The following is a 12971-nucleotide window of genomic DNA, read 5'->3' as shown; positions in this document are numbered from 1 at the left end:
GACACAGTTTACATTTCACCCACTTTATATGATATTATTTCTATTAACCACATCTTACTTGGTTACATATTTATTTATTTTATTTACACTTGCAACTCTCTCTGTTTGTGTATGGGCTCAGTGCTGCTTGATATGTGCTCTCATGTTCCTACATGTTGCATCTCATACATGGGACTCTTTTATTATTATTATTATTATTATTATTATTATTATTATTATTATTATTATTATTATTATTATTATTATTATTATTATTATTATCAGGCCAAATAATAATAATAATACCATTTTGGCTTTTTATGATTCTCTGTCTAAAACATTTTTTGTACTTTTGCTACAGGTGGTGGCATGTACTCTGGCTCTGAAGTTTTGTTTCTTGCAGCCTGGTCGAGGCTTGCTCTGTCAGGGATGATAGTAATGAATAGTTAATAAATTAGGGTGATCAAAGAGGTTGTTGGCACCGTGTCATTACTCCGACTCCAGCTTTCCACGGCCCCCCGGCGCTCCGCATACCTTTCCGGACTGTGCAGAGCGAGGAGTGTCCCTCGCTGGCTCCGGTGGGTGTGCGCTTTTAACTGTATATAAGCACCGGCTGCTCACACATTTTGCAGATAAAGAGTTTTGAGTGCAAATTAACTGACAGCATGGCGACCGACAAGAAGGCACCTCTGGGCTCCATCGAGAACCCGATCAAGTTCATGGATCAGGACTTCAAGACTCTCCTGGAAGAGTGTCTGAAGTCCGGAAAGCTGTTTGCTGATCCAACCTTTCTACCTGAGCAGGAGTCCATCGGTATCCCGGAAGATCTGGATCCAAAAAAAGCGATCAAGTGGCAGCGACCTAAGGTAGACAAAGAAATGCATGAGTTATGCAGTTGTTATCTAGACGTTGAAGGGCGTTTTTGGTAAATGATAAAATAATCAATGATGATGCATGTAATGTAATAACTTCCTCTAAGATCCAAGACATAAGAAATACATATGTGAGAATATGCTGCCAGCATTTGAAACATATTCTGGAGACGTACCAATATAAATGAAAGTGTTCTGCATGTAATGGCCACTTGTACATTTTAACAATAAAGTATTGCGAAATGTATTTCCCAATATTTTCTTGGCGTTGGTTATTCACGGAGACTCCATCAACAGTTGTAGACAGTAGCTGATGATTCAAGCAGGTGTGGCTCAGGTCTGAGGAACTTGTTACCTAAAGAGGTTTTCTATAGAATATAACCAAAGAAAAAACACATCCTTCTCAAAGTATTTATTTTTTAAGTAATGTCTTTTTAAGTTATAATACATTAGGATAAAAAGAGGGAACTAAGAATTGTAGGTACATCAGGGCTGAAACTAATGATTATTTTTATACTTGATTAATCTGTTCAATGTCAATTAAATGCCAGAAAATAGAAATCCTCACATTTTCTCAAATTCTTCAAATGTCTTGTTTTGTCCGATCAACAGTCCAAAACCCAAATATGGGCTACCCAGTTTTCTGTTCATAGATGACTAAAAAGAACCAGCACATATTCATACTTGAAAAGCTGGAACTGGTGATATTTTGGCATTAAAATTATTGTTGCATTGAAAAAAGTGTTTTTATTTTCAAAATTGTTGCTGATTGATTTTACGTGTGATTGACGAATAGATTAATCTTCTAACCTTTTCTTAAAAAACTTCTCTTATTGCATATACTCATGATGTTTGTGGTGTTATCTTGTGCTCACATTGTCCTCCGTTTGCTGCCTCTCTGAAGGAAATCAGTAAGAATGCTGTGTTTGTGGAGGGCACGACTGGGACCACTGACATCTGCCAGGGCCAACTGGGTGAGTACACATCAGGAAAACTTCAACTTCCACGCCTCTCCTCCCCACTTCTCATCTACCCTCCCAGAGGAGTGAGAGACTTGGACATCTAATGCGGCATTGTAATAAACTGGCATTGCACAACATCCTTTTAAAAAAAAGAAAGTTAAAACCACATTAGCAAAAGCTGAAACACTCCTCCACACAGTTCAGTTTGTTCCTATTTAATTTATTACAGTCAAATGCAATGACTTCATACAGAACTCGATGTCTGCACCGCACAGCGCCAGGGACCAAACTTCAAACACACAGTGAGGGGGCAAGAGGAGAGACACTCTGTGTTTCCTAAACCTCAAATCTGTGTGGGTCCAGACCCAATCATAGCCTTTAACAGCCCACATTCTCCACAAATCCCTCTTGTTCAGTGTGTTTCTTATTTGTGGTGAACTAGAAGATTGTTTTCTGCTCATTAGCAAACTTCTTTCCTCCTCTGGGATTTCTAAATTGATGGTTTATGTCACCAGGTACCTGCAGATATGTTAAAGGTTCAATGTGTAAATCCGAGCCACCTGCTCCAAAAATATAGGGTCCATACAACTGTGTCCATACAATCTCGAGTATGGAAATTCACAATACATCCATGGTCAGGCAGCGATGCTTCTCCTCCCTCTGTACTGAGGGCAGACTGGAGCTGAACTGCCAGTCAGGCTGCTAATTTCAGTAGATATCTCTGCAACACAACACATAGACGTCTTTGACATGACGTCAACACTGTTACCTCTTCCCATTCTGTTGGTAATGTTAGTTCATTGTTTTAATGTTTTAAATCTTACATATTGAACCTCTTACGTGGCAGATCAATACCAACCTTGTGTTCTTCTTCTTGTGTTTGTGTGATGTGTTTTCTTGGGACATTTTGAGACACAACATGGAACAGATGTTTGCTGTCGTAGAGGAATGTGGCTTATTAGGCTTGTGTGTCACTCTGTGTGTGTGTGTGTGTGTGTGTGTGTGTGTGTGTGTGTGTGTGTGTGTGTGTGTGTGTGTGTGTGTGTGTGTGTGTTTTACCAGCCTGAAAAGCATTGCCGTCAAGTGCCTTCTGGGCTCTTTCGTAAAAACTAATCATTCATTACAAAACACTAAGAATCTGCATTCGGTGTCTCCATACCAGTTTCATGTGTTTCTCTCTGTTTTTCAGGTAACTGTTGGCTGCTGGCGGCCCTGTCATGTCTCACCATGCACCCCAAACTCTTTGTGAAGGTGGTGCCACCCAACCAAAGCCTGTCCAAGCCTTATGCAGGGATCTTCCATTTCAGGGTGAGTAGATGTCCAACACAGAACTCTGACTCCCTGACCTCTGACTTGCTAATTAGACCTACAACCAAACAGGCTGACACTCACACCTTGTTTGCTGCTGACCATTTCAGAATATGCACAATGAAAGGACAATATTGATATAATAAGGGCCTATAGGGAACAATGAGATGAAATTATAGACTCATGCCAGAATAATAACTCTCAATCATCATTTATGACGCACTATAAGTGTGTGGCTGTGTCTCTGCAGAGATCCTGTCTATTGCCTGTATTTTCTCTTTACTTTCTGCGGCGTCTGGGACGTTTTTGGGCGTCGACCTCTATAAAAACGTAGCCACCAAGTGCCAGATCGTTAGCACGCATCCAAGAGGAAGCTACACAAATGTCGAACACTGTGACAAAACAAATATATATATTGAGGCGAATAACGATAGATCTGGGGTTGGCTTTCAAACCGACAAATCCTACTCTGCTTTCAAGAAGTAGTGCACTTCCATAGCATTGCATAAATCAGGATGGACAGTTTAAAAAAATAGATCAACATTAGCGGATATAACATAGTTTCTTTCCACACTTTCTTCTTCCTTGTCAAAATCTGGCACCTACATTACCCACAATGCAACATGACCACCAACAATTTGGTTCACCTTGAGAAGGTCCCTCTGTAAAAATCTAGTTTCATGATATTTATTATTTCAAATAATATTGAAGTTACATGTTTCATATTCCTAATTTCATTTATGTTTAATCAAATTAATTTAATTAATCAAACTTAATTTAGCATTATATCGAATATGCAACTATAAAATGACTTTCTCTTTCTGCCTGAACTACCATGAAGCTGAATCAGTGCTGGTCACAGGCCAAGTATGACACACGGTGTGTGTTGTGTGTGTTACAATTTAAGCACATTATAGATATAAAAGATTAAGTTTGATTTATACACACGTGCTCATGTTGTGTAACTTCATGTAAGAAAGGACTCTCTGTCTCTGAAGTAATTCATGTTTTATCTGATTTGACTTTATTCTTTTAGACTTTTCCTTTTTTATAATTAAGTGAATTGTGTACCACTTTATCTCCCGTGCTGCAGCTCTGGCATTTCATTAACGGATCAACAGGTATCAACTCATCCCGCAGCCATCACTGCACAGTGATGAGACAAACATAAAACCTACATTATTAGAAGTGATCGAATCTAGAGAGTTTATCATTCATAGGCTCTGACCTGCACATATCAATCTTCTCAAAGTGATCATTTTACCCCGGAGCGTTGGACCTTTTAGAGACTGTTAGGGAGAATGTGACATGACTTAACAAGCAGGACAGAAGGACTGGAAACTATCAGGGTGATGGGAGAGCAGTCCAGACATACAGGTTGGGACAACCCCTGAGAGACACACACACACACACACACCCACACACACACACACACACACACACACACACACACACACACACACACACACACACACACACACACACACACACACAGCTGTTACTGTTACGATGAAAGGCCAGTGCAGGCCTGCTCTCGGCTGCTGTTGTGCAGTACAGTACACACCCTTAGTCATGACCAGTAACTGCCTTGGGTGGTGGTTTAATACATTTAGTCTAACAAGAGAACAGTGTGTTCATTTAATTCGTCCTTTTACAGATCACAGGGTTTTTTCGTATTTCATTCTTTTTTTTATTCTCTCTGAACATGTTATTGTCTCTGATTTGTGCTTGGATATGTCATGTGAGTACAATATCACATGGTTTGAGAAGAAAAGTTTATGTGCAGCAGTTTTCAGCAATTTAAAGTGAGTTACATAAGATGTAAAAAAGATTGTCTATAAAATGTGCCAAACGTTGGGTGAACATACATTATAATTCCAGTATACATGTTAAATGATGTTTTGACCTATCATTCGGTCAAACCTTGAGGCATTCAAGCTAGAAATAAATGAATAAAAGATTAAATTACATAGCAAAAATGGAATAAAATAATACAAACCTTAGAATGCAGTCATAGTTCAATGAGATATATAAATAAAAAGCCCCAAATCTAAATCATTTTAATAAAATGTATACATATACAGTATGCTGTAACTTTATCATCATCCAAGCCCATGTCCAGTAGACTTTGTAAAGTCCTTTATCCAGCACATCTACCTAGTTTGCTAACATTAGCCACTATAAGCTCACAGTCACACCAGACCAAGGATGTAGCAACAAAACCTCTGAATTGTGTGTTGTATTACCTCTGAATTCAACTTTAATTTGTAATTTTTTTCAGTTAAAAGTCAGCTAATGTTGCTTCAAAGAGGCAGTAATAAATATTTCTACAATAACAATGGATCTTATGACTAGTTTCATGTGAAAGTTGCTCATAGTGATGAACCCACAGATAATTACTCCGCTCTACTGAGCTTTATTGCATGTTTCTGGGCCTTATGCAGGACGCGATATTGTTAGTACCCATTGATTTGTATTTGTGCTCTTCTCTTTGGTAAGAGAACATTTGACCAGTGGTCAAGAGCTCTCTTATCAAGATAAAAAAAAAACATCTCATTGTCACAGTCCACAAATTGTTTGTCCAACGAAAGGAAACATAAAAATCAGTCGTTGCCGGTTAAAGGCAAATATTTGAGACATAAAGTTCAGGTGGTTCTCCTCATTAACTTTCCTCCTGATTCATTACATCCATTTCTGCTCTATTCTCACCATCCTTCTCCCTGTGCAGTTCTGGCAGTATGGTGAGTGGGTGGAGGTGGTTGTGGATGACAGGCTGCCAGTTCGCGAGGGCCGTCTGCTTTTCAGCTACTCTGACACCCGCCACGAATATTGGAGCGCCCTGGTGGAGAAGGCCTATGCCAAGTCAGTTGCCACCACCAAGCATATGTTCCTGGGTTGTAATGTCTGAGATCACCCACTCCTTTTCTGTGTGTGTGTGTCGCTACAGTGATTTGATTTGAAATACACTTGCTCATCTTATCGTGTGTAGGTTAGTTGGATCCTACGGAAGCCTGAAGGGGGGCAACATTTCCGAGGGGATGGAGGATTTCACAGGAGGCATCGCATACTCGATGAAGGTCTCATCTCGCACCCCTCGAGTCCTCTGGAGGTCTCTGACAGCCGCCCTGTCTCGAGGCAGCCTGCTCAGCTGCTTCATCCAGGTACATATCACACATCGAAAAGTACACTGCTGGATGTTACTTCATATCCACTTGAGCTCCTCTCTTTGTCTTCACAGGCCAGCAGCGCCCGTGAGATTGGTAAAGTGACAGGAGACGGGCTGATAAAGGGCCACGCTTACGCCATCACCGACACCGACAAGGTCAGTAGACTCAGTTTCTCCACAAAGACTTCTAAAACCATTTCATGTCATTTTACTTCATGTCATTTTATAATCTAATGTAATTCAATGTCATATAATCTCATTGAAACATAATGTAATCTAATTTAATCGCATCTCAGCCCATTTAGATTAAATCAAATGGAATCTAATCTCATCTAATATAATATAACCATCGCATGTCATCGCATGTCATCCTAATTTCACTTTTATCTCATCTAAATTAATATAATATAATCTCACTGAAATAGAATTATTTTATGTTGTTTAATCTCTTATCATCCCATTTTAACCCAGTCTGATTTGATCTAATCTCATCGTGTCTAATCTTAAATAACATATCGTAGCATTTCATCTCATATGATTCCATGTCACCATAATATGAAATTATATAGTTGGCAAAACAAATCTCAGCACACGGTCTATTAGTAGCTGTTCTGGATTTTGATGTGATACGATAGAAAGCGGCAGAACATAAAACTAAAACAATAATTTGTTTGTAAATAATTGTATATGTATATGTTGTAATAATCTTGTATGTGTTTCTTGTCTCTCGACTTTTCAGGTGACGAAAGCGTCGGAGGAGATTTGGTTGCTGAGGCTGAGGAACCCCTGGGGTTTTGTCGAATATCGTGGTCCCTGGAGTGACAAGTGAGGAAGCTTCCTGTTTGTGCACGTTTCATAAAGCGAGCGCACTCACTCAGTTTCTCCTTGTATGTGTGTGACTGCAGGGGTAAGGAGTGGGATGACGTGGTCAAAGCAGAGAAGGAAAGGATTGAGCTGAAAAAGAAAGAAGATGGAGAATTCTGGTATGTTGCAGATAATAAAACTTCCTCCTCCTTTAATTAAGTACTACTGCCACACTGGGAAAATACTTAAACTACAAGCGAAAGTCCTGCATTCAACACCATACTTCACTTACAAAGTCTGTAGGTTTTCTCAGCAAAGTGTATGTATAGTATGAAAAGTAAAAGTAGTCAATGTGCAGTAACATTTTCTCTGCTGGTGTTTTACTATGATATATGATGTGTCTGTATTAATATTACCGCTGCATTAATGTGTATGTAGCATTTTACTGCTGTAGATTTGTGCTGTTATGCTCATTGTAACTACTTCACACACTGTTGGGTAGTTTAATCTACAGCAATGCATCATAATCTATAACATATGTTGGTAGCGTCCTGTAAAAACCACGTATATCTAAAAAGACAACTTTTCATGAGCCAATAAAAAAAGCCAAACAAAACAGCTTTGTGACCGTGCATTATCCAGATGATCCAAGAGGGTTTTTAAATAGTTTGCTTATCTTAAAAAGTAGGAGAATTTTCTCAACCCATAAAGCAACACTTTAGAACACTTAAGATCACCAAATTTAGAGATACGTGGCTTTTACTGGACAGAAAGGAGATCAAAAACTGTAAACTGAAATAAAGCTGCCAGACAAATGTAGTGCAGTAAAAACTACAATATTTCCCTCTGTGATGTAGTGGAGTCTTATATTTAATTACATAAGATCTCTGATGTAAATCATTCTCTCAATCAGGATCAGTGTCAAGGCTTTCTGCGGCCTGTTTGACATCGTGGAGCTCTGCAGTGTGAACCCTGACACTCTTGAGGAGGGAAACACACCTGCTTCTCCTGCCTCCCAGTCTACCTGGACCATCAGTGAACATGAAGGATTGTGGGTAACGGGAAGCTCTGCTGGTGGTAGCCGCAAATACCAACGTATGTTTAGGGCTTCATATTTGCACAAATATGCACTTCCTGGATCTTTTAATTTTTTATTAATCAAACTTTCTTTCTCCCAGGATCGTTCTGGAAGAATCCTCAGTTCCAGCTGGTTCTCACGGAGCAGGACCATCCAGAAGAGGAAGATGAAGATGACGAAGATGACGAAGATGATGAAGATGACGAGGATAATGAGCCGATGACCCCAGAGGAGAAGAAGAGAGCAGGGAAACAGAAGCAGAAAGCCAAACAGTGCACCGTGCTGGTGGAGCTGATGCAGAAAAACCGCAGGCAGAAGGATAATCTCAACTTCCTCTACATCGCTTTCCTCATCTACAAGGTCACATCTACTTTTTTTATTAATTAATTTATTACATATTTTGACTCTCTGCACCTTTATTCTGTTTCTGAATAAACTCACACTTGTTTTTTTGTTTCTTTTTTTGCAGGTTCCTTCTGAGGTGAGTCTCTCATGGGCGATAGATAAATATGTTTTCATTATCTATTACAATTTATATAAGAATCATCTTATATTAAGAGTAATAGTTTTATAAAAGGAGGAACTTGTAATATCTTTCTTCATACAGCTTCAGGGTGCGTGTCTGAGCCGCAACTTCTTCAAGACAAATCGCCCCGTGGGTCGCTCTGGGAAATATAAGGCTCAGAGGTAAAACACCATCATGAGAAATAAGAGTAAAACGTCTTATATATTGTGCTAACTGTGCGCTGTATCGAGTGAAATCCCTAAAAAATTGTACTTCAATGTAACAAATCTGCTTCCACACAAGACAAGTCATTTTCCAACTTAATGCAAAGCTTGAAGAACAGAATGAATGATTGAAAAGGATTTTAGTCCCTTGACATTTGTATACAATTTGAGATAAACTCCAATGATCTTAAGTGACCATTTTTAATTAGCATACTTGCCTGAAATAAATTGTTTTTGTTATCTAGTGAGACATTTAAAATACACTCAAATAAAAATGTACTTTATCATCCAAAAAGAAGAAGACATTAATGTGGCCAGGGCTGCCAAAACAAAATAAAGGACAAACAGATAAAACAACAGAGATAATCCATAAAACAGTATTTTTTGTTGGACATGGCCCTGACGGTGGCAGCTATTAAACACATTAAAAGTATAGTCTACAAACTTAAATGTTACTCATTCATTTGTCCCACAGGGGTACGTGGAGGAAATTGCATCTGGACCCGGGGAACTACATCATCGTGGCGTCCACATATCGACCCAACCAGTCCGCAGAGTTCTATGTCCGCATTTTCTCCAAGACTGAAAACTATCTGGGGTAAGATGGAGGGGATGAATCTTTGGGGGCCTAAAATATGGGACACAAATTAAGGGAAGTCTACTTAGCTGAATGTCATTTCTTCTCTCCTTCTTTTATAATAATAACCTGGTGTCAGACAAAAAACGTCTCCATTTACATCCACCTTTTGTAATTGTTATGTGCGTCCCTCAACACTTTCTGAGGGCTCCCTCCTCCTCCTCTCATAGTCACAAATGTACAACATTATACTAATGTGTATTTATATTAGTCTCAACTTTAATAGGCTGATAAAAAGCAACAACAGTCAATTATACAGAGTGCTAGTACAAGTACTCTGATTATAATAATCATCTTTGTTTTCCAGTAGTGGAGATTATTGTAGTTTGTTTTCTCGTTTTATGGCAAACCATTTTAATAATACTCTATAGGTATTGTACAGTGGTGGAAAGTAACTAAGTACATTTACGCAAGAGGTATGGTTACTTTACTTGAGTATTTACAATTTTTATTTCACAGCTAAATACAAAGCATGTAATCAACTTACAACATAAGACACCTTCTCATAGTTTAAAGGCCCTGCATGGCCACGCGGGTGTTTTCAGTTATGTGGCTGCACCCCCTGAAGTCCTGAATCTTTTTAAGGTCTAAAGGGGACCGTTAAGCATAATTAGTAACTTTATTTTGAATACTTTAATGTAGCCTACATTTTGCTTGTAATACTTGATATTCAAACCATATAAAAGTGTAATTTAAGAGACAAACAGGTGTGGACTTTGTGTTCCAGGACTCAGGACTTTACCTGCTCCTCTGGCTTACTCCCGGTGAGTTTAGTGGTCTCGTCGACACACGCCAGCCAACAGCAGCTAACCGTAAGATTATAGTGTGTTTATGTTTGTTGGGTGTCTTTGTGCTGAACAGGTTATGGCAACTCCCGTCTCCCCGGTGGATCGAATGAGAGTTCAGAAGACTTTTGATGAGGATGCTAGCCCAGTAAGAAGTTCTCCTCGCTGTATTACATTACTTTATTTACTAAAAGTGTGAATTTGGGGCTTTAGGTAACAGGATTTCTTCTGTCTCCCCCGGCAGGATGACAGACTGAACGCCAAGGAACTCATGAAGCTGTTCAACACAGGTTAAAATCTTCATTATATCAGGTTTTTCATGTTTTAGCTGCATCTGAAAATGACACAAAGCTTCATTAGAAGTGATATTTGACTATATGATACCCGTAGTGGACACTAGATGGGAGCAAAGTAGTGACACGTCCCCACAAAAGTAGGCCCGGTGGAGCCTCGGGGGTCACCACCAGTCTAGACAGAGGCTCATGTAGCTGCAGTCAGATAGAGTACATTGAGCTTAGTTAAGTAATAAAAGTGGCTACACTCGTCCTCACCTTCACCTTTCCTCATCTTAATCCAATTTAAACCCTCTTCATCAAACTGTGCCTTTCTTCCCGTAATCACAGCTCTTGACAAAGATTACCATCTGCCACTGGAGACGTGCCGACAGCTCATCTTCGGAGAGGATGTATCCTTTTGACCTCAGAATGTTCTTTGATAAAACTCACAATTCAGCCTCCTTGCAGTTCAGTATGATCCTCTTTAGACTTTGACTATACCGCATATACGTCTGGTTTACTCTCTGGTTTACTTTTTTATAAGTTAACATGTTTACCACTTCATTTATCTCTGCTAGTTTCAAACTTCAATGGGGCAGATTTTTGCTGGCGGGGTTCGATCCCCCGGTCCTGTGGTTGAGTCATCATGCCGCCCTCGTTCCTCATAACTTTACCGTTCTTCTGTCCTGTTGCGATGTCCTTAACTCAGCTGGCAGACTAAAGGGCGCTCCAGTCTCAGCCGTAAACAAACAGAGACCCTGCTGTCCAGTCTACGCCATCTGCAGGTACAGCTCTGTGTGTGTGTGTGTGTGTGTGTGTGTGTGTGTGTGTGTGTGTGTGTGTGTGTGTGTGTGTGTGTGTGGGTGTGAGTCGTGACATCATTACTTATTCAAATGCCGCTTTCTTTTTCAGTCCATCTTTTTCCAGTTCGATGAGAACTCCTCTGGGTCCATGAGCCCCTTTGAACTCAGCACAGCGCTGCAAGCTGTTGGTATGGACACACACACACACACACACACACACACTCACACACACACACACACACACACACACACACACACACACACACACACACACACACACACACACTCCAGCATGTGCACATATGGTTGCTGCTGTTTTGTTTTCACACCTTCGTTCACTCTTCTGTTTCCCAGGGATGCAGTGTGATAGCAAGGTAGTTAATCTGCTGTCTGAGCGCTTTGCCTCCGGAGAGCTTCACATGCCCTTCCATGGCTTTGTGTCATGTGTCACCAGGATGCAAAAACTTTTCGGTAACACACACACACACACACACACATCTTTGTAGCTACGCAACACTTTACCAAAAACACGAAAAGACTGACCAATGATGAATGTCAATTACTTGCACAAGCTAAACAAATAATTTATGTGATTATTTCAGGAAGCTCAAGTAGTATTTGTTTTATATGTTTGACCCATCTGCACTAAACTCTAATAATGTCATATATAATATTATATAAGGTCACAGGAGTGATGTTCTACTGCAGAACAAAGTATATTTGGCTCATAATACTTCTGTACTTTTACTTGTAATGGAGTATTTGAACATTGTTTTATTAGTATCAAAGTATATGCGTCTTCAACAATAACACAATTGTATCTTATTTTATCTCTCATGATATTACACTAAGTGACAATTTACAATTTGCTTTTAGATTATCTACATGTGTTTGTTTATATAACAGATATATGCATAGTATATATATATATATATATATATATATATATATATATATATATATATATATATATATATATATATATATATATATATACTATGCATATTGGGACTATCACTAAAGAAATGAAGGATACTTGCCAGGATCCATGAAAAATGAACACTAAACTTGATGCAGAAGTTACTGTATGCAGTCATTTCCTCCCCTTCTTCTCCTCAGCTCTGTACGAATCAGAGACCAGTCAAGAGGTGAAAGACAGAGGGATCAACATTGTGAGTATCTGCCAATTATACTCTGTTGTGTGTTCTTGCTGAACAGGTTTTTAGATTTTCAGTTTCTGCTCTCTGTTGTTCGTCCACAGTGGCTGCTTCAGTTCCTGATATTGTGAAGAGGCTTTGTGAAGATGGTCTCCATCTCAGACCCAGCTGAGCCACAGCATGCTGTTGATTCTAAAACATAGACGACAAACATAAACTGTGTGCCTTATTCCAAAGCAACAGCGGTGACTTAGTTCATGCTTTACTTTGCCGTTGTTTTATTCTTTATGCTTCATCTTATCTCTTTTTTCATACTAATGGCTTTAGCCTTGATATAGGATCTAGGTTCAGCTTTATACAATATAGCATGCACAATGAAAGGCAGTTTAACCCAGTCCACACTACACACACAGAAA

General features: G+C 39.4%; 1 protein-coding gene across 1 annotated transcript; it reads left to right on the top strand.

Annotated features, from left to right (window-relative positions):
• The first annotated feature begins 485 nt into the window (after positions 1–485).
• Positions 486–12686, top strand: capn12 (calpain 12). The gene is made up of 21 exons (XM_029446550.1): positions 486–845; positions 1756–1825; positions 3003–3121; positions 5850–5983; positions 6111–6282; positions 6360–6443; positions 7027–7112; positions 7193–7270; positions 8005–8186; positions 8270–8537; positions 8773–8856; positions 9374–9496; positions 10263–10299; positions 10397–10468; positions 10565–10610; positions 10944–11005; positions 11312–11380; positions 11508–11586; positions 11753–11869; positions 12518–12570; positions 12660–12686. Exons 1-21 carry the CDS (start codon positions 645–647, stop codon positions 12684–12686), a joined length of 2163 nt encoding a protein of 720 aa, XP_029302410.1. The 5' UTR covers positions 486–644.
• The last annotated feature ends 285 nt before the right edge of the window (positions 12687–12971 follow it).

Source organism: Cottoperca gobio, chromosome 13, assembly GCF_900634415.1.
Source record: "Cottoperca gobio chromosome 13, fCotGob3.1, whole genome shotgun sequence".
Taxonomy (NCBI): domain Eukaryota; kingdom Metazoa; phylum Chordata; class Actinopteri; order Perciformes; family Bovichtidae; genus Cottoperca; species Cottoperca gobio.
Note: the sequence above shows the minus strand (reverse complement) of the source record. Positions and strands in the feature narration are given on the sequence as shown.